At 44.7% G+C, this 20,500-nt stretch overlaps 1 protein-coding gene across 1 annotated transcript in view; it reads right to left on the bottom strand.

Moving 5' to 3' along the window:
- The window catches only part of VSIG10L2 (V-set and immunoglobulin domain containing 10 like 2), a 73,370-nt gene that overhangs the window by 25,908 nt on the left and 26,962 nt on the right, over window positions 1-20,500 (bottom strand). The window contains exons 2-5 of the mRNA XM_035140258.2: window positions 10,939-11,383; window positions 7,301-7,648; window positions 3,636-3,911; window positions 795-1,070 (exon numbers count right to left, since the gene is read on the bottom strand). Of these exons, the coding sequence (XP_034996149.2) occupies window positions 795-1,070; window positions 3,636-3,911; window positions 7,301-7,648; window positions 10,939-11,017 (979 nt within the window). The 5' untranslated portion in view covers window positions 11,018-11,383. The remainder of the gene's footprint in view (window positions 1-794; window positions 1,071-3,635; window positions 3,912-7,300; window positions 7,649-10,938; window positions 11,384-20,500) is intronic.

Below are 20,500 nucleotides of genomic sequence, written 5' to 3' on the forward strand. Positions count from 1 at the left end.
AACAACAGGATAGATAGATACCCGTTTGATATGGATTGTGGTTAATGTTGTTTGCACACGGCTTCCCAAACCAGCAGTGAGGCTGCACTGGTTGCAGAGCAAACGAGCACCTTTTCCAATGTTTCATCAGACATTAAACAACAACGAAGAACAACCCCTTTCAGCCCACTTGAAAAAGTCTGCCTGGCTACTTACTGCTGCTGTTAGCTACATAGATAATAACAAAAGCATCAAACAAAGGAATCCTCCCTTTTTAGTCCTAATAAAATGTCAACCCCATTTGCTCCACACTAGTTCCTTCCAAATAAATGCAGATGTAAATAAATCTTTGCTCTCTTTCATTCCTTTTTTGCAACAACAACAACAACGCCAAATTAGAAGCGTCTGACCAGAAAGAACAAAATTAAGTTTGTCTTGGCTCATATGCAGAAGAACCCAGTTAAGATACTGTAGCTAAAGAGTAAGATATCGGCACCCTTCTGCCGCCCGTTGTTTTGTTTTTCAAAAAACAGAAAGTAGCGAATGACAGCATTCTTTGTTCTGTGACAGGTGACACTGTGCTTTCTCTATCATTTTGGTTCATCAAAAGATGGAAAGATCTTCAGAAGAGGCACCCACGGCCTTCATTTCCTACGGATGCTCTACACACCAAATAATTTCCCCCTGTCTCCTCTTTAGCCATGACAATATTTGGAAAGGTAGAAGGAAATAAAAACCAGAAGACAGAGGGACGGAAGGAGCAGCACCACATGCCAGAGCCTCATGCCCAAACAAGACGAGAAGGGATTACTTACAGTAGACTGTTAAGATAATGGCGGTCTGGGTGCGTGTATTCAGATGCATGTTCTGAGCAAGGCAAGTATAGATTCCTGTTTGGGTCCTTGAGATCCTGGTGATCACATACTTCTGACCAGAGTAGACTTGGGAGCTATTGTAGAACCAAATATAGTGGCTGGGTGGATTAGATGATGCCAGGCATGTCAGGATCACCTCTTCTTGCTCATTGGCTGAGAAGCCATGTTGGTTTACCGCAAACGGCTCCACGCTGATCACTGGTTCATCAGGCCCGTCTACGGAAGAAACCATGAGCTTAGTTAGAGGTGCACCTGCTGCAGAGAAAGGGCCCGGGATGAACTTTAAAAGCCAATATATCTAGCCATAATTATGACAGTCAGATAGGGACGTGGGTGGCGCTGGGGTCTAAACCACAGAGCCTAGGGCTTGCTGATCAGAAGGTCGGTGGTTTGAATCTCTGCGACGGGGTGAGCTCCCGTTGTTCAGTCCCAGCTCCTGCCAACCTAGCAATTCAAAAGCATGTCAAAGTGCAAGTAGATAAATAGGTATCGCTCCGGCAGGAAGGAAAACGGCGTTTCCGTGTGCTGCTCTGGTTCGCCAGAAGTGGCTTAGTCATGCTGGCCACGTGACCCGGAAGCTGTCTGCGGACAAACGCCGACTGCCTCAGCCTGTAGAGCGAGATGAGCGTGCAACCCCAGAGTCGTCTGTGACTGGACCTAATGGTCAGGGGTACCTTTACCCTTATGAGACAGTCAGGGCAGCGCTACAGTATTTACTTGTAGCAATGTTAAACTGGTATCATTCTCAGGGCTTCCACCCACTGCAAACAGGAGCTGAGCAGGAAAAGCAGTTTCTCTTACAGGATGTATATTTTGAGGATATATTTGCCGTGACCTTTCATGTTGCCAAGTTGGCAACCCCTGTCTTGGGAGATTTAGATGTATTTAGATATACCCCTTCTCTCTTTCCCTGATCAAAATTTCCTCCAAAATTTCCCCATTTTTCCTCACAGGTTTTTTATTCATGGGGAAAACAGCAATTTTTAGATCAAGGAACAGCAGGGATTTGGAGAGGCCCTCTCCATCTCCACTAAAAAATGTCCAAGGCAGCTAACAATAAAATTCAATACATAATCAATAAGTAGTTTCACAATACTACCCATTCTGAGAGTCTGAGGCTGCTACTAAGTTAAAATTAGAACACTGAGAGATTTGACTCAGAGAGCTATGAGATGAAGAAAGCACAGACATGACCTTTTACCAAAACAGTTGTTGGAGATGCAGCATAGACATCCTGGCATTGGTAAGATAATCATAGATATATTGTGATAAACACACACACACACACACACAACCTTTGCCCTGATTCAATCCACAGGTTATAGAGCTGAAACTTGAGAGTGAATAAGAGAGAGAGAAAACAAACAAACAGTTTACAATCCAATATTCATTCATCTGTAAACTTAGTTCTAGACCACCCTCCATTAAAATTATCTTCAATATGAGTATAAATGGAATCATCATAATTGCAGTTTAATTAATGAATTAGTCCACATGACAGCAGAGGAAACGCTTTAAATAATTCTGACGCTCTCGTTTCATGCACTTAATTGTTCGATTCTTCGTTTGCTTTCCTTTAAAAGGTAGCATTTCTATTAATTTTTTTGTTGTTGCAAGGTATCAAATGTTATTAAACCACTCTCATTCTGTTGGGATAGCTGAATCTCTTGATGAATTTGAATTGCACGGTTTTGCATTGCAGTCTCCCTTTGAAGTCCCTTTGTTCAAGACTCTCCATTTTGAGATCAGTTACACCATTAGTGGCATAATTATCACTGTCTGTATTTTATTTTCCGCTGATCTCACTGTGTACAATCCCCAACCATCTCTCTCTATAGACCAGAAACTCAAAATGACACCATAGGCCCCTCCAGGCTGCTGCTATTGTTTTTTCTTGTACATGTATTCTGCAACATGTCACAACAATACTGAATTAGCAATGGATTCATTCTGCTTAAGTTTGTTCTGTGATGCTTCCCTGATGTTGCCACATTATTGTTGTCCAGAGGGTCTACAGTGCAACCAAAGCAGGGGGACAAAAATAAACCAGATATTTTGCATTATTTTAAAAAAAAGTTACAGGATTTCAGCAGGACGTTACAGGATATGCACTGATTGGAAATGATGCTTTGTGGCTGCCTTTGCATGCCTTTGCATGTGCAAACAGTATTGAAAGCGTGTGACCATCCCAGTAGCATCAGGAGCACAAATAATCATCAATGTACAATAAAGGGACATGGGTGGCGCTGTGGTCTAAACCACTGAGCCTAGGGCTTGCCGATTGGAAGGCCGGCGGTTCGAATCCCCACGACAGGGTGCGTTCCCGTTGTTCGGTCCCAGCTCCTGCCAACCTATCAGTTTGAAAGCACCCAAAAAAAGTGCAAGTAGATAAATAGGTACCACTCCGGCGGGAAGGTAAACGGCGTTTCCGTGCGCTGCTCTGGTTTCGCCAGAAGCGGCTTAGTCATGCTGACCACATGACCCGGAAAAGCTGTCTGCGGACAAATGTCAGTTCCCTCGGCCAGTAAAGTGAGATGAGCGCCGCAACCCCAGAGTCGTTCGCGACTGGACTTAACTGTCAGGGGTGCTTTACCTTTACAATAAAAAGGATGTCAGGAAAGGCCCTCCATGCATCCAATGAAGTGAATGAAACCTCATGCCATAATAAATGTGTCTTTAAGTCACAAGACTCTGTTGATTTATTTTTAGCACCTTTCCAGCACTGAGGAAAGACATGAAGAGGAAAGACAGAACATTTGGCTCCTTTCTCCGATTACTTACAGATAACGTCAAGGTACATCCTGTCGCTGGTTTGGCTATTGACTTCATTTTGGGTGGTGCAGGTGTACCAGCCCATCTGAGTCCGGTTAGACGATGTCAGGTTCAATAGACCTTCCACTGTTTCTGCGACAGATACTGTGCCATCTCGGTTAGTGTAGCGCTGCCATGAATATGCAACAGGAGGCGTCCCCTCTTTCACTGTGCATGTCATCACGACAGGCATGCCTTCCACAGGCGTTGAATTGTTCATCTGCAGGAAAGGCTTTGAAACAGGAACTGCAATAGAGCAAACATATACTTGAGCTCAGCTATGCCCTTGCCCTTTCCAGGCACTATGCTCAGTCTACCTCCACTCTGCCTCCAGACGCCACTTGTTTGGAATCACAGGTGGGCAGACTGCTCTTGCACTCACATCCTGCCTGCCGGCTTCTCATGGGCACTTGGTTGACCACTCTGAGACCAGGAAGCTGGGTTAGATGGGTCATTGGCCTGATCCAGTACACTTTTCTTATGTTCTTATGACAGCAACAGAACATAGATCAAGGATGAGCAAACTTCAGGATAAGAAGAGCAGAAGAGCCCTGCTGGATTGGACCAAAAGCCTGTCTAATCCAACATCGTCTTTCCTACAATGGCTAGCAAGATGCCCCTGCAAAGGCCAAAATCAAGAAAGAAGGGCAAGAGCCACATAACACCGGTCTTGAAAGACCTACCTTGGCTCCCAGTATGTTTCTGAGCACAATTCAAAGTGTCGGTGCTGACCTTTAAAGCCCTAAATGGCCTCGACCCAGTATACCTGAAGGAGCGTCTCCACCCCCATCATTCAGCCCAGACACTGAGGTCCAGCGCCGAGAGCCTTCTGGCGGTTCCCTCAGCAAAGTTACAGGGAAACAGGCAGAGGGCCTGCTTGGTAGTGGTGCCCGCCCTGTGGAACATCCTCCCATCAGATGTCAAGGAAATATACATGTACCTGACTTTTAGAAGACATCTGAAGGCAGCCCTGTTTAGGGAAGCTTTAATGTTTGATGTTTTATCATGTTTTTAATATTCTGTTGGGAGCCGCGCAGAGTGGCTGGGGAAACCAAGCCAGATGGTTATTATTAATTTAATAATAATAATAATAATAATAATAATAATAAATTTATTTATACTCCGCCCATCTGGCCAGGTCTCCCCCGCCACTCTGGGCGGCTTCCAACACACATCAAAATACATTAAAATATTACAGACTAAAAATTTCCCTAAACAGAGAAGTTGTTGTTGTTGTTGTTGTTGTTGTTATCTCTCCTGATTGTTTCCCAGCAACTAGTAATTTAAAGGCATGCTCCCTCTGATCTTGGATGGAGTCATTAGCCTTCAAAGCTACTAGACACTGATAAACCTATCGTCCATGAATTGATCTAAATTATTATTAGTAGTAGTAGTAGTATTTATTGAATTTATATACCGCCCTATACCCTACATATAACACATTGCAGTTACCAGAGCATAGACAGCAGTAGTTACCAACGCATTGCAGTTACCAGAGCATAGACAGCAGTAGTTAGTCCAGATAGGGGTGTATCTGGGCCACCAGCTGAAGGTGATGGAAGGCACTCTGGGACACTGAGGCCACCTGAGCCTCGAGTGACAGCAAAGGATCCATGAGGACCCCCAAGCTACAAACCTGCTCCTTCAGAGGAAGTGTAACCCCATCAAGAACAGCCGATCTCCCACCCACTTTTAAATCTATTTACATTCTTGGCTGTTACCACATCTTGTAGAAATAACTAAACCCTGTGAAGTACTTTCATCTACTTTCATTCATTGGATTGCCCTGGGTTCTACTATTACATGGGAGAAGGAACTTATCTATTCACTTTTGTCATGCTCCCACCTCTTTTTTTTCCTAAACTAAAAAGCTTTGAATATTGTAACTTTGCCTCTGGTCCTGGAGGGAGGCTATAGCCATCATAGTGACTATTCTGGGATGAGAGACTGAGAGAAGGGGTCCCGATCATCTTCACATGGGTTTTCTTAGCTGAAAATTGCAATGTATGTTTCCCTCCCCTTAATTTACTGCCTTAAGATGAGAAAAGGATTAAATCGTCCCCTGTCGGAAAGCAAACACAAGCCACTCCAATTGAACTGCTGGCAATGAATGGCAGCTACATACTTCTGAGAGATAATCCCCCAGCAACAAGAAGAGTATTTGACACCTTGAGTTTAACCAACCCCACCAGCAGCAAAATACAGGACCATGAAAGCCCAGCTGCATCATTCTGCATACACAGGAGGGCCGGATGTCTGGATGTCACACATGAAACCTGGGATACACGTTCCCCCAACGTGCCTCTTAGAAAGGCCTTCTGACCAGCACACCCGAGGCAGGAATGTTAACTCCTTTTGCGGAGATCCAATTACTTGGCTACAACCCGTTGTATTTTTCCTCTGGACAAATTTCAAGAGGCCAGAGTGTGCTCCCTGACATTCCTAAGGTGCTTTCAGTAGACAAGATCCTTGACAGCTCCGATCAAGATGAGCCAGGCTGCTGTTTGCACAGGAACCCCCAAGCACATCTGTGCATTGTTTTCAATTTTGCCCCTTGACCTGAGTCCAGCTGTTGCATTCTGCCAGACTGTACCGGCTCCAGAATGGGGAGGGGGGCACCCTTGCAAAGGTCCTCAGTGGGGCCCACTTAACCTGAAAACGGTGGAGACCCAAACTAAAATTTCTCCCACAATCTCTCTGACTTTGGGTTCTCCATGGAAGCATACATAGAAGCATTCATTCCTGCTACAAAATATTTTGCAGCAGAACAAATTCATTGTTCTGCCCGGACACTGAGGTCCAGTACAAAATATTTTGCAGCAGAACAAATTCATTTTTCAGCAGAATAAATTCATCGTTCTGCCCGGACACTGAGGTCCAGTACCGAGGGCCTTCTGGCGGTTCCCTCGTTGCGAGAAGCCAAGTTGTAGGGAACCAGGTAGAGGGCCTTCTCGGTAGTGGCGCCCGCCCTGTGGAATGCCCTCCCATCAGATGTCAAAGAGAAAAACAGCTATCAGATTTTTAGAAGACATCTGAAGGTAGCCCTGTTTAGGGAGGCTTTTAATGTTTAATCGATTATTTTATTTTCTGTTGGAAGTCGCCCAGAGTGGCTGAGGAAACCCAGCCAGATGGGCGGGGTATAAATAATAAATTATTATTATTCTCGATTTTCATGCCGATTTTAAAATGCAGGTCAACATAGAAACAAGATGGAAAGGTCTTATGCACATGGGTACATTCGAAAGCGAGACAATTTCTAAACAGATTGGGCCAGTCATCCTTTCTGAAACCCTTTCCTTTCCCCCTGTTTTCCACATTCCTCTCCTCGGCTCCTTTCCCCCTTGTGGGTTCCCAAACACGTTTCAAGATAAACACACATGGAACCCTGAGAAGGGGGATTTTGGGGGTACACAATTTGGTGTTGAGAAGTGACAAGTGGGCAAATAGTTAAAACATCCCTCCCCACTGCTGTTTCTCTGTTCTAAATTTCGCCTTCCCTAAATGAGGAGGAGATGACATTAATGAGGCCTCAGCCAACATGATCAATGGCCAAGGAATTGTATAGTTCAACAGCACTGTAGAGAAGCCTCTCAAAGAACAATCCTTCCGCATTTCAGACGCGCAAAGCTACTTACCCAAAACAATGAGCTCAATATAGAAATAAACGACTTTGATCTCGTCTTCTTCGCCATACATTGCCTGGCACAGGAATCGCCCTTCTGCTGCCGTCTTCAGGTTCTCTATCTCCAGGGTGCTGTTATCCAACGTCATATTCCCCAGAGCACCAGAGCCCCTCTCCACTTTGGACTCTACGCCATTGCTGATTGCGACAGCTCTGGGGATGTCTGAGCCCAGCTTGGTGAAACTCCAGAAGACAACCATGGGCGAAGCCGCATCGCCGCACGGCAGCAGCACCGAGCGATCGCGCACCCCTTTGACCACATGTTCCTCATACTTTGTTTCTTTTAAAGGGAGCAGCTGACCTAGAGGAAAGAAGCAGCTCAAGTTTTACAGGAGTCCCTTTGCAATTAATATCAGCAGGTTTTGCAATGGACACAACTCAAGGGGCACCAGTACTTATTCCCTTAGCACAGGCACATCCAACAGGTAGATCGTGATCTACCGGTAGATCACTGGACGTCTGCGGTAGATCTCTGGTAGATCATTGGCTCCCCCCAAAGAAGCTGAACAACTGTGGCTCCCCTAAAAAAACCTCAACATTTTATCTCCTCCCTGAAAAAACTCAACAACTTTCACCTGAACCCCCAAAAAGGGGGTAGATCACTGCCAGTTTTTAACTCTGTGAGTAGATCGCAGTCACTTGGGAGTTGGTCTATGGATTTATGCTAGTGCAATAGAATGTTTTCCCTCCTGCAACACTCTACCTTCCCCCAATCTGCCCTAGATTTAAGGGGCACACAGGGGGAGAAGGTGGGGGAAGTTATGTTGCTTAAGCATAAATCCTTGTGCTGGTGGAAGGAGTTACTTAGTGCTACATTGGACAACACCTGTATTTTCTATGTCTTGCTCATTCATTTAGTTGAGGATCTTAGGAAATTTCGTTGTACCACAGTGGATTATTTTACCATACAGAACCATATAGCCCAGAGGGCTTTCCCAATAGGGAGGAGGATGTCAGTTCACATCTTAATGTGAATGTACCTAATTCAAACTTCCCAAAACAACCATCTCTCTTTTTAAAGCTGCACTTTTCTGAATTTTGCAATGCAGTTCTGCAGCCAAATAATGCACACAAAAATGAGCAATTTAGGCAAAAATGTGCATTAAGATGTATACATTAGTGAGAATAACATACAAGAGTGTGTTTTATTAGGGTGTACTGGTTTCCCCCAAAAATGTAAACTTTGGGCAAAATGATATACAAAAATGTAAATATTAGGAGGAACGTGAATTAAAATGCTAACTACTTTTTCGTGAGGAGTTCTTTTTTTATTTAAGCATCCAAACTGGTGAAGAAATGAGGAGAATTTAAGATTGAAAAAAAATGGAAAGAAACCGAAATTAACAGATTTGTCCATCCTAAATTCCAGTTACTTTAGCCCTTTAACAGAAGATAATGAGGCCTGCAATCCACAAAGCCTGCAATCCACAAAGCACTGAGCTCCCAGTTTATATCCTGCTCCTTCTCAAAAACTGTGAGCAGCTTATACAAATGCACCCTGCAATATTTCATAATTGGGACATGCCAGTGACACTTCTATTTTCATACCAACAATGATTCCCTGAATACTTTCCATCCACCTATTAAACATTGGGCTGCCCGAGCATCCATCTGCTCTGCTATTTCCCAGTCCACTGCATTGATTGGATATCAATATAGATATATTACTGCACTACAATCTGCTGTCACCAGTTCAAAATTAGCCTCATAACATATAAAATAGCAAGCTATGCTTCTTATGATGTTCCAGAATATCAGCTGCGTATCTCAGGCAAAGACCTTCATTGGACCCTGTTTACTTGAAATAGGAAGGGTAGTTTTGTTGCCAAGGCCGGCATCAGAGCCTGGTATCCTTGGGCAGCTGCCAGGGTCCAAGCAGGACCCACTGCTAATGTTTGCTTTGAGGAGCTCTTAATAATTTTATTTAATGACCTGACACTCCCAGCAGTACCAGCTGGCTGGATTTCGTCAATCTCTTATAATGTTCTTACAGATAACTGGAACCTCTATTTCCAAAAGCTATATATGGTGTCAAAGTGATCTGAATGTGTAGCCTGTCAGGACTGAGGTGCCCACATTCTCAAACAGCTGAATTCTCCAAATCATATTTATAGAGAGCCTCAGGCACAGCACATTACAGTAGTCCAGCCTAGGTGACGTATAATATATAACTGGATAGCTATCTATACTTGGCCATGGACCACGGCACCGACAACTATAGTTTAGGAATGGGCGAATCTGTCATTTAGGTTCTCTCAAGTTTCTCATTTTCCTGTATTAAATTCAGTTCTCCACATTTCTGCTGCAATTTATGGTTCATTTCTACTTTTTCTTTAATCATCATGAAAATTTGCTAGCTTTGTAGAGTTCCTCCTAATAAACGTGTTTTTGTAGGCAATTTTGACAAATATACACTTTTTTTTTTTGCAAAGCAACTTCCCTTAATCTCATGTAGTTTTGTATGCTATTTTCACAAATTATAGTCATGTTTCTTCAACACATTACCTGGCTGGAGAACTGCATGGCATACGTAATTTGGAGAAGTGTGAATTTCCCAAGGATGGCTGAGATTTGCCTTGCATGTTGATTCGGAAAGTATGAATTAGGTAGGCTCACCTTTAAATATGAAGTGAATCAATTTCTCCCCTGCTCCACCAATCTCCCCATCCAGAATGTAAATCAGGGTTCCCCAAACTTTGGTCTCCAGTTGCTTTTGGATTACAATTTCCATAAACCCTGACCACTGGTCCTGCTACCTAGAGATGATGGGAGTTGTAGTCCAAAAACAGTGGGAGATTCAAGTTTGGGAAACCCTGGTATAGAGACATGTAGCTTTTTCTACTGTAGCTGGCCTGGCAAAACTTCTATACGGCTTAGGCCCAGGCTATCTGAAGGAACATATTCTCCAATATGAACCTGCCCATATTTTGAAATCTTAGGTGGAGGCCCTTTTCTTGGCACCGTCACCCTCAAGGCACGCTTGATGGGGACATGGGAAAGGGCCTTCTCAGTGGCTGCTCCCGGACTTTGGGACTCCCTCCCTAGAGAAGCTAAACTGGCTCCCTCCTTGTTGCCCATCCACTGGCAGGTGAATGTTCTATTCTGAGAGGACTTGGGGATCCGGTTTTTAAAAAAAGAATAGTGATGCACTGTGTTGATATCTGTATTTTCATTGATTTTTAAATACTGTATTGGTTTAATTCTATTTGGGCTTACATACTTTTAAACTATTATATTTCACTTTAAAAATATAAATCCTTGTTTTAATTTGTGTAAGTTGCCTTGTGTCCCAGCTTGGGGCAAAGGCAGGAGGAGGAGGAGGAGGAGGAGGAGGAGGAGGAGGAGGAGGAGGAGGAGGAGGAGGAGGAGAAGAAGAAGAAGAAGAAGAAGAAGAAGAAGAAGAAGAAGAAGAAGAAGAAGAAGAAGAAGAAGTTACTCAGTGCTTCTTCTTTTTTTAAGAAAAAAAGATGCTGGTACTCACCCCATGAAGTTGTTACAGTAAGTACCCACACTTTTAACATTTGGGGGTGGGAGGTGGCAGTACTGTGTACTCTTCAGTACATCCAGATAAAAAGCACTGATGTTACTCACCATAAGCCACTGTTGGGAGGATGTAGATTATTTTCAGCAGGCTCCTAATTTGTAGGTTCCTTGTCAATCCATAATCCATTGCTCCATGTCACTGCGTGAGGAAGGAACTAGAAGCCAGAGACCCTCCTAGCTCCTTCTGAACCGGCACATCTCTCTAGCCTCCAAGCAAATGCTCACCACTGTCCCCAATTTTTTCGACTTCCTGCTTACTCTACAGAACTTGTTAACCTCTGTGACATAGAAAGCCAGTCTCTCTGGGTCCTCTTTCAGCCTCTCGTCCATCAAAATGCAGCCCTCATAAGTCTCAGGTTACTCCGAATCTCCCCTGATTAATCTTCAATTATTCATTTCTTCTCCTTAATCTCATTTCCTTGATCTATTATGCAGGAGCTTCTTCATATATGATGAGTCAACTTTCTTTGGTTTTAGCATCTTGGCCTCTAGCCTAAGATAAAGATCGAGAATATTCGGTTCTCCCTAGGAAAATCTAAGTCATGAGTTTCAAATCTAAAACCATAACCAGGAGTCAAATCTATTTCGTGTTTTCCAAAAGCAGACAAAGCAGGTCTTTCATTTATTGATTTAATGCATACATTATCTTTTCTCCCAGGCACTCAAGGTAGTGTAGTCCATTTTATCCAGTTTTATCCTCTCAGCAACTCTGTGAGGTGGGTTATGCTGACAGATAGCAACTGGCCCAAGATCACCCAGTGAGCTTCAGGTCCTAGTCTGACACTCTAACCCAAGGGTAGCCAACCTGGTGCCCTCCAGATGTTGCTGGACTACAACTCCCATCATCCCTGACTACTGACCATGCTAGCTGGGGGTGATGGGAGCTGAAGTCCAACCTCTGCTTTAACTACTACGCCACACCAATTCTCTTTTTGTCTGAGGTAACCCTGAAGTCACACTTATGGATATTGCATTCAGTAAGGCTTGCTGCAGCGAAAGCATTCATAAATTGGAGCTCCGATGATATGCTTGACTCTCTCGCCTGTTGAAAGCAGTAGGGCTTGAAGGTTTTTCACACTTGCCTGCTTATGTCTTAAGTTTACAACCATAAGAAAACAGACAAGGTCAGTCTGTTGGACTGTGCAGTTCAGTATTGTCTATATTAACCAACAATGTCTCTCCAGGGTTTCAGACAGGGGCACATTTCCAGCCCTGCCTGTTGATACCAGCGAGTGAACTTGGGACTTTATGCATGCAAAGAAGATGCTCTTCCCCTGAGCTGCAGCCCTTCCTGTGAACTATAATGCAAATTGGATATTGGAGCTGTGTCTGGGTGGCCAATGCCCTGTTAACTCTCCCTATATCTTACAAAGCAGAAACGAAACCTTTATCCAGAACAAAAACCCCAGGAGACACAGGCCCGTCCTAGCCATAGAGGCTAGTGGCGCGGAGAACCACGGCGCCGGGCACTGGAAAGGCGCCAAGTGAGCGCAGGGTTCCGGCGATCTGGCCAGGACTGCGCTCCTTCTCCGAGGACTCCGCGCTGCGCCTCCTTCTCGTTTCCCCAGCGCTGGGTTCCGCTCAGTCGAGCTTCGCCACCAGCGTGCGCACAGCGCCCAAGCAGCTCTTGCTGGTCCCGCGGTGCGCGCGCTGGTGGCGAAGCTTGACTGAGCGGAACCCAGCGCTGGGGAAATGAGAAGGAGGCACGGCGCGGAGTCCTCGGAGGTGGCCTCCCCCTGCTGCCGCGGTCCGCTCGGCACTCCTGGGCCCTTGGAGAGGCTCTGGAGGGGGGGCGCTGGAGGGACCTAGCGCCAGGGCGCTGGATGGGCTTAAGACGGCCCTGAGGAGACAAAGAGCAAATTTGCTGTGAAACAAATAGAGCTAGGTAAATGCAACACAAAGCCTTCCTTCAGAACAGAGGACAACCTAACTACTCTGTGTGAACACATCAATATCATCATAAAAAATACCCTAACTTCTGGATGTTGCACAGGAGGAAGATGTACTTCCTTGTGGCTCCATGATGTTGGATGGCACCTGCCTCTCAATGCACATCCTTCGACATTCTCACGTAGTAGACATTGTCACAAACATAATGATTCATAGGGTGCCATCAGAATGCTATAAATTCATCTGGGAACTTCAAGCCTAGGGATCTAACGTCGGTCTCCAGCCCTCTATCTAGCTCTGGAAGCTGTCCCTAGGTCATTCCCCACATCACTCTTGCCCCACACCTTCCTTTGGGTGCGTTTGCCAAGCAGAAATGTCATACCCTCCAACATTTCTCTGATGAAAAGAGGGACGTCCTGTTCCATAATGATAATTTTACTATTTATACCCCACACATCTTACTGGGTTGCCCCAGCCATTCTGGGCAGCTTCCAATATATATATAAACATAATAAAACATTAAACATTTTTTGAAAAAACCTTCCCTATTCAGGATTGCCTTCAGGCGGCTCGGGGGGTCAGATAACTCCATACCCTCCAACATTTCTCTGACATCCTAAGGAAAAGCAGAACATTCCGGGATCAAATCAGAAACCAGGACAGCTTCTCTAAATCAGGGATGTCGCTGGAAAATAGGGGCACTTGCAGGGTCTGAAACGTGTCCTGAAGTGTAGCAACAGCTATTGCTTGCATGGATTAATAAGGCTGATCACCGAAGAATTGATGCTTTTGAATTATGGTGCTGGAGGACTGCAAGAAGATCAAAACCTATCCATTCTGAAGGAAATCAGCCCTGAGTGCTCACTGGAAGGACAGATCGTGAAGCTGAGGCTCCAATACTTTGGCCACCTCATGAGAAGAGAAGAATCCTTGGAAAAGACCCTGCTGTTGGGAAAGATGGAGGGCACAAGGAGAAGGGGATGACAGAGGACAAGATGGTTGGACAGTGTTCTCGAAGCCACCAACATGAGTCTGACCAAACTGCGAGAGGCAGTGGAAGACAGGAGTGCCTGGCATGCTATGGTCCATGGGGTCACGGAGAGTTGGACATGACTAAATGACTAAACAACAATAACAAATATGTGGTGCACAAATCTGTATTTTGCATGGCTCGAATGTAGGGTCGTATCATAGAATCATAGAATCATAGAGTTGGAAGAGACCACAAGGGCCATCCAGTCCAACCCCCTGCCAAGCAGGAAACACCATCAAAGCATTCTTGACATATGGCTGTCAAGCCTCTGCTTAAAGACCTCCAAAGAAGGAGACTCCACCACACTCCTTGGTAGCAAATTCCACTGCCGAACAGCTCTTACTGTCAGGAAGTTCTTCCTAATGTTTAGGTGGAATCTTCTTTCTTGAAGTTTGAATCCATTGCTCCGTGTCCGCTTCTCTGGAGCAGCAGAAAACAATCTTTCTCCCTCTTCCATATGACATCCTTTCATATATTTGAACATGGCTTTCATATCACCCCTTAACCATCTCTTCTCCAGGCTAAACATACCCAGCTCCCTAAGCCGTTCCTCATAAGGCTTCGTTTCCAGGCCTTTGACCATTTTGGTTGCCCTCTTCTGGACACGTTCCAGCTTGTCAGTATCCTTCTTGAACTGTGGTGCCCAGAACTGGACACAGTACTCCAGGTGAGGTCTGACCAGAGCAGAATACAGTGGTACTATTACTTCCCTAGATCTAGATGTTATACTCCTATTGATGCAGCCCAGAATTGCATTGGCTTTTTTAGCTGCTGCATCACACTGCTGACTCATGTCAAGTCTGTGGTCTACCAAGACTCCTAGGTCCTTTTCACATGTACTGCTCTCAAGCCAGGTGTCACCCATCCTGTATTTGTGCCTTTCATTTTTTCTGCCCAAGTGTAGTACCTTACATTTCTCCTTGTTAAAATTCATCTTGTTTGCTTTGGCCCAGTTGTCTAATCTGTTAAGGTCATTTTGAAGTGTGATCCTGTCCTCTGGGGTATTAGCCACCCCACCCAATTTGGTGTCGTCTGCAAACTTGCTCAGGATGCCCTGTTGCTCTACTCATTTTTGCCTCTGATCCTGCCCACCACTGGCATGTGGCCCCCAGAAGGTTACCCATGCAGGAATGTGAAAAAAAGGCTTCCCACTCCTGCTTTATTATGAATAGCAGAGGTCCCTTGGAGAGATTTATTACCATTCAGCTACTGAAATAAGATTCCGTGCTCTTAATGGAGTGTTGAAAGACACCTTGGGCATCTCGCTCACGTGGGAGCCAGGTTAGGTATCAGTGTGTTACTTATTCATTGCTGGGATGGTCAGTGGTTTTAATTTTCATTCAGGCTTTTACAGGGAGGGGGAGGGGGAGGTCAAACTTCCCCCACTGAAGCACTGCTCAAGATCAAAGCATAAGTCAAGCACAAACACCATCTAGGTCGGCTGAGGTCTTTGTTCACAACAGAGCAGCAAGCAGCCTTTGGACCCTGGAAGGTTACATAGCAGCATTTGCCTTGAGATGTTTGCCGTTGCACAAGTGACCCAGTGTTAGATTAGTACCGCATATTAGAAACATTACCCATTTCTTATGGAGACAACAGGCCAAGACCTGTAGAGGTGGGTGTTGAAAGAGAAGTGGAGCAGATGGCACCCACATCACTCTGGCCATGGGATCTGGTCCAGAGATATTTGCATATGCAATTCCAACCATTTGGTGGGCAGCCAATGGGGATGGCAGGACCTGTCACTTTCGGTTCCCTTGGCTTCTCATTTTCCAATTCTTAAATTCCGTTCTCCACATTTCTGCAGCAATTTTATTTAAAAAAAAATCACGAAAATTCATCAGCACGTTAGTGCCAGATTTATGTTAACAAACACATTTTTGTATGCAGTTTTGACTTACATATGTATGCATGCAATTTCTCCTAATATAATGGAAATTCCTATGTTATGTTCACTAATATATTCATTTCTATGCACACCTTTCCCTAATACATGTATTTGCATAAACGGTGTTTGTTTGGTGAACTGCACTGCAAAATTCAGATGTGTGAATTTCAGAGGATGGCTGGATTTCGGTTCACATGTTGCCTTGGAAAGTACAAATTTGATAGATTTGCCTTTCGATTCAAACTGCGATGACTTTCTCCCCCATTCCTATCTTCAGGTAAGAGATGGGAAGGGAATATGTATACCTTGGATGAGAGAGAGAGAGATGGTTTAGTTTTTCTTCTCTCTCGCTTCACGGTTCGCTAGTATTTGCTAACATACCTCCGGTGTGATTGTTTTGTGATTTTCCCATTTTATATTTGCTGTACTCGTGATAATTTTTTTCTGTATGAGGAAGTGGTGTTTTTATCTGCTAATGTTTTCTTCTTGTTGTGAGCTGCTTTGAGCTTAATCTGGTTGTTGGGGAAAAGGCATACAGAAACATTAAATAATAGCTTAACGTTGCCTGCGAACTGGACCAATACTTTTAGGCCTCATCCTGTTTAGTGTGTTTAATTACTACAGGATTATGCACTGCTAGACAGAGGCAGGAGTGTTGCGATGGAAATTTCCAGTATTTGCCTTTCTGAGGCAGGAGGGTGAGGACTATTTATCTTGGAGAACCACTAAGAGTCCCAGTCACTCAGACCTAATTTAAACTTGTCTGGCTGTGAGTTTGGGGTGACTTAACCTGTTTGGATTCAATAAAGTTGCCTGTCCTCCCACGGTTATCTGCCTCCTTTCCTTCATGCCTATATATTTTCCACATGTCCTTTCCAAAGAGTTTTCACTCTCCTCCCTCCACACCAAAGGAGAGTCCTCCTGACAGCTCCCCCTCCCTTTTAAGCATCGTGCAGGAGGTTTTGTCACCTTTCCAGGAATATATATATATATATATATATATATATATATATATATCTTGGGATTTCAGTCAGGAGGACATGACGGAATGGTTTAAAACAAAAAAACAGACTTCGTCATACAGAAGAGAACATCTCCAACACCCTTGAGAAAGCATCACATTTCCCAACAATCTGTTCCAACTGCCATAACAAAATTGACATGTTCGGCCCTAGAAGGGCATTTCAGATGAAAACGAGACGAAACAACCTTGTGGCCTTTCCTCTCACCCACCGCCCTCCCCTTCCCAGATGGCTCATGAAAAGACAGCTAGCTTGTGGCAAGTACATGACATAAGATTACCTCATAGGGCATTTCCTGTCATTTCAGCTGCATTGAAACACACATGTCATATCCCGTTTTTTCAGCTCACAGATTTCTTGGATACACCAAAGTCAGGCCCTGGCGGACTTTGAGGAGCTGGTCCTCATTGCGATACCACTTTAAACAGACGTGGCTTCCCTCAAATAATTATGGGAGCTGTAGTTTGCTAAGGGTGCTGAGTATTGTTAGTATTAGTCCCCTTACAGAGCTAAAATTCCCAGAGTAGTTTAACAGTCAACCCTTCTTCACAGGGAACTTTGGAAATCAAAGCTCTGTGAGGAGAACAGGGGTCTTCTAACAACTTTTGGCATGCTTAACAGGTCACAGCTCCCAAAATTTGGAGGCAGGAAGCCATGACTGTTTAAAGTGGTATCACAGCACTGTAAACATATGAGGTAAAATGTGTCCCAAGACAATTTGCTGCTTGGATCAGAACAGCAAATGTTGCCCCTCTCTGCACAAGTCAAAGTCCTCTAAAGTTTTTGCTGTTGATTCCTGGGAGGAAACATAATATAAGAATGCGTCGTTTTTTCTGTTCCTCACTATTCACCACATCCAGCACTGTTTCCATTCCCCTGCAGTTCACCCCTTGTTAAAAGGAGTGAGAGATGTTAGGAGAACCCTATTCCCCTCACACAGCTACAATTCTCAGAGTCCCTTGCGAAGACAAATTTGCTGTTAAACCACTCTGAAAATTATAGCTCCGTTAGGGGAATTGGAGTACCATCTTTCGGCACCCATAACAAACTACAGTCCTCAGAAATCTTTGTGGGAAGACATTTAAAGTGATATGAAAAGGCTTTAAATGTATGGTGCAGATGGGGCCTAAGACCAGCTCCCTGAGAATTATCCCCAAGCCTCCCTTGTCCTCTAAAAGGGCTATAACTCTGCTTCGCAAGCACACATGAGTTACATCTCAGGTTTGCTTCCTCTTGAGGGCAGAAAATAGATTTCTTTGCAGAGCTGGGTTTTTTTTAAAAATTCTTTTCCTCACACACACTAAAAAGTGGGATGCTGCAGAGAACTTGGCAAAAAATAGAATCCCTCGAAAAAGCAGCCCAGATTCTAAACGGGGGGGGGGGGGTGGGGGGAGAGAAAAGAGAGCCCAAAAGGAGTGCCTTCCCTAAGCAAAGTGTGCATTACTATTTACCACGAGCGGCAACAAATGCCAGCGTCTCCACAAGGCCTCTTTTTCCAGCAAGGAGGCACGTCACTCCCCAAGGGACAGATACGATTACGAAGCATGGTACAGACCACACACAGCGAGTACAGAAAAACACACGTTGAATTATCAGCTTTCCTTGGGTTACTCGCCCAGCCCAGGCTGATTCTTTCGCTGAGGCTGTCCCCTGTCTGAATTTTCCGAGTTTGGGGTGGGGGGAGACAGGGACTCCTGACTCAATAAAGATGAAAATAAAGGCACAAAGGGACTGCTTAGAGATGGGGGGCTGAAATAGGAACGTTGCTGTTGTTTGTTTTCTCGACGGCAACAGAAACCACAGAGCGCACTTTTAAAGCTGCCTTGGCTCTCAGCTCCACTGTTCCTGCCAAAGCCAGGAATGTCATTAGGTCTCCCCTCCGATACTATAGTTTGGCACAAAACATGTTGCCCAGAGGCAAGTAGCAAGCATCTTCAACCAGGTCGCATGCAGTTTGAGACAGACCTTGCCTCCCGTATGTTCAGACAGGAGATTCTTGACTTCATTAATTGATCAGCTCATTGATGACCTTTTTTTCTCAGCCTTCCTTCACAGAGCATATACAGAACTGAACAACTGTTTGATTTGCTTCAAGACAGTGTCATGATAAAATTAGGGGTTGACTTTTACAGCCCAGCTCCCTCAAGGGACTCCCCAAATATCCTGTAAGTCCATGATCGGTCAAAGAAGAATAGGTGGAGGTTAGAACCAGTCAAAGCAAGGCAGATCTTTATTTTTCTGTTGCAACAGAGTCTCCCTACCCGCACCTTGCAAGGCAGTGATGACCCAGAAAAAAAGCGTGCAACAACTACCCAACCCCTTTGCCAAAGACCACCTACAAGCCATACCAGCATCACAGAAAGAGGCGATCTACAACAGAAATTTGAGAGTGTGGCTTGTCACCTGTCTGTCAAGATATCTGATCATGCTTGATGATTGCCTTATCCTGGCCAGTCTGGGGCATTCTTCTTAAATGGTAAATACCTTAGTTCTGGGATTCATTGTCCTAGACCTCCTTTATTCATCCGAGAAGTTTATCTATTTACAGGGTTGGAAGGATTTTGCAGATGAAAAGAACTATTGGGAAAGGGTTTTTCCAAGATACTTCCTTCTACTGGGTGCACCTTAAAATTTGTGTAAACAATAGGAGTGATGGTTTGCTCTGCTGAAGCCTCTTATTGTTGGTTGGGTTAATACGGTGGGTTGTCAACCAGTTGGGGTTTGGCCGATGAACCAGTCTTGTGCATGAATCATAGAGTTGGAAGGAGTCTTGTAGGCAGTACAGCTCCCTGTTTGATGCAGGAACTCGCCTCTGCCTGAAGACCCCCAGTGAGGGAGAGGCCACCCCCTCCCCTCTGGGTGATTGGCTGGTTCCGGTGTCAAACTTCTACTACATTTTCTCCTGACATTCTACTGAAACCTACCCTCCAGCCCGTTGTATCTCATCAGCTTGGAACAGACACATTTGCAGAGGATAAGGCTATGGGCCAATAGCCACAATGGCTACGTGTCCTCCCTTCCTCTGAATTACAGTCCCTGGGAATTGCGGGTGGGAGAGCGCTGTTGAACTCTGGTCCTGCTTGCAAGCTTCCCATAGGCATCTGGTTGGCTACTGTAAGAACAGAATGCTGGATTAGATGGGGATCTGAACTGAACCAGCAGGACTCTTCCTATTTTATTATGGTAGTTCTGCTCTCCAGGCCAGCCTTACCAGAGGTTTTTGGCTAGTCCACTGTTGGAAGTGGAATACTGGACCAGACAAACCTTTGATATCTGATCTAGGAGGGCTGTTCTTAGGTCCTAATGCCTTAGACTCATTTGTTTGTTTCTCCACTCACACACACAGTGCCAGATGCACTTTTGCAAGTTATTATCCCAGAGGAACTTTGCACATGCTCAGAGAAGCTTATCGTAGTGTGCAGGGATTTTTGAAAACAAGAGCTAGTGGGACCCTTAACATTGCTGACTTTCCAGAGAGAAACCCTGGGGCTGCTGGACCTTTCTCATTCCCAGCTGACAATGATCACTGGGTCATAGTGCTCAACGGTCCATGCACACAGCCTTTTTTCTGCAGGAAATTGTTTGCAGTCTGCCTGCCATAGAGAATGTTGCAATATTTCTTTAAAAAACTAAAATAAATGCCTTCAATCACACAGATTATAATCAGGATGTTGTCTTGCACAGTTCACCTCCTCCTTCCATTAATGAGCATGGAGAAAAACAGCGAAGCTATTTCTTCTTGTTTAAAAGAAGCTATTTTTGGTGGAAACCAGTTTG

The sequence above is a fragment of the Zootoca vivipara genome, chromosome 15 (assembly GCF_963506605.1).
Source record: "Zootoca vivipara chromosome 15, rZooViv1.1, whole genome shotgun sequence".
NCBI classification, from domain to species: Eukaryota; Metazoa; Chordata; class Lepidosauria; order Squamata; family Lacertidae; genus Zootoca; species Zootoca vivipara.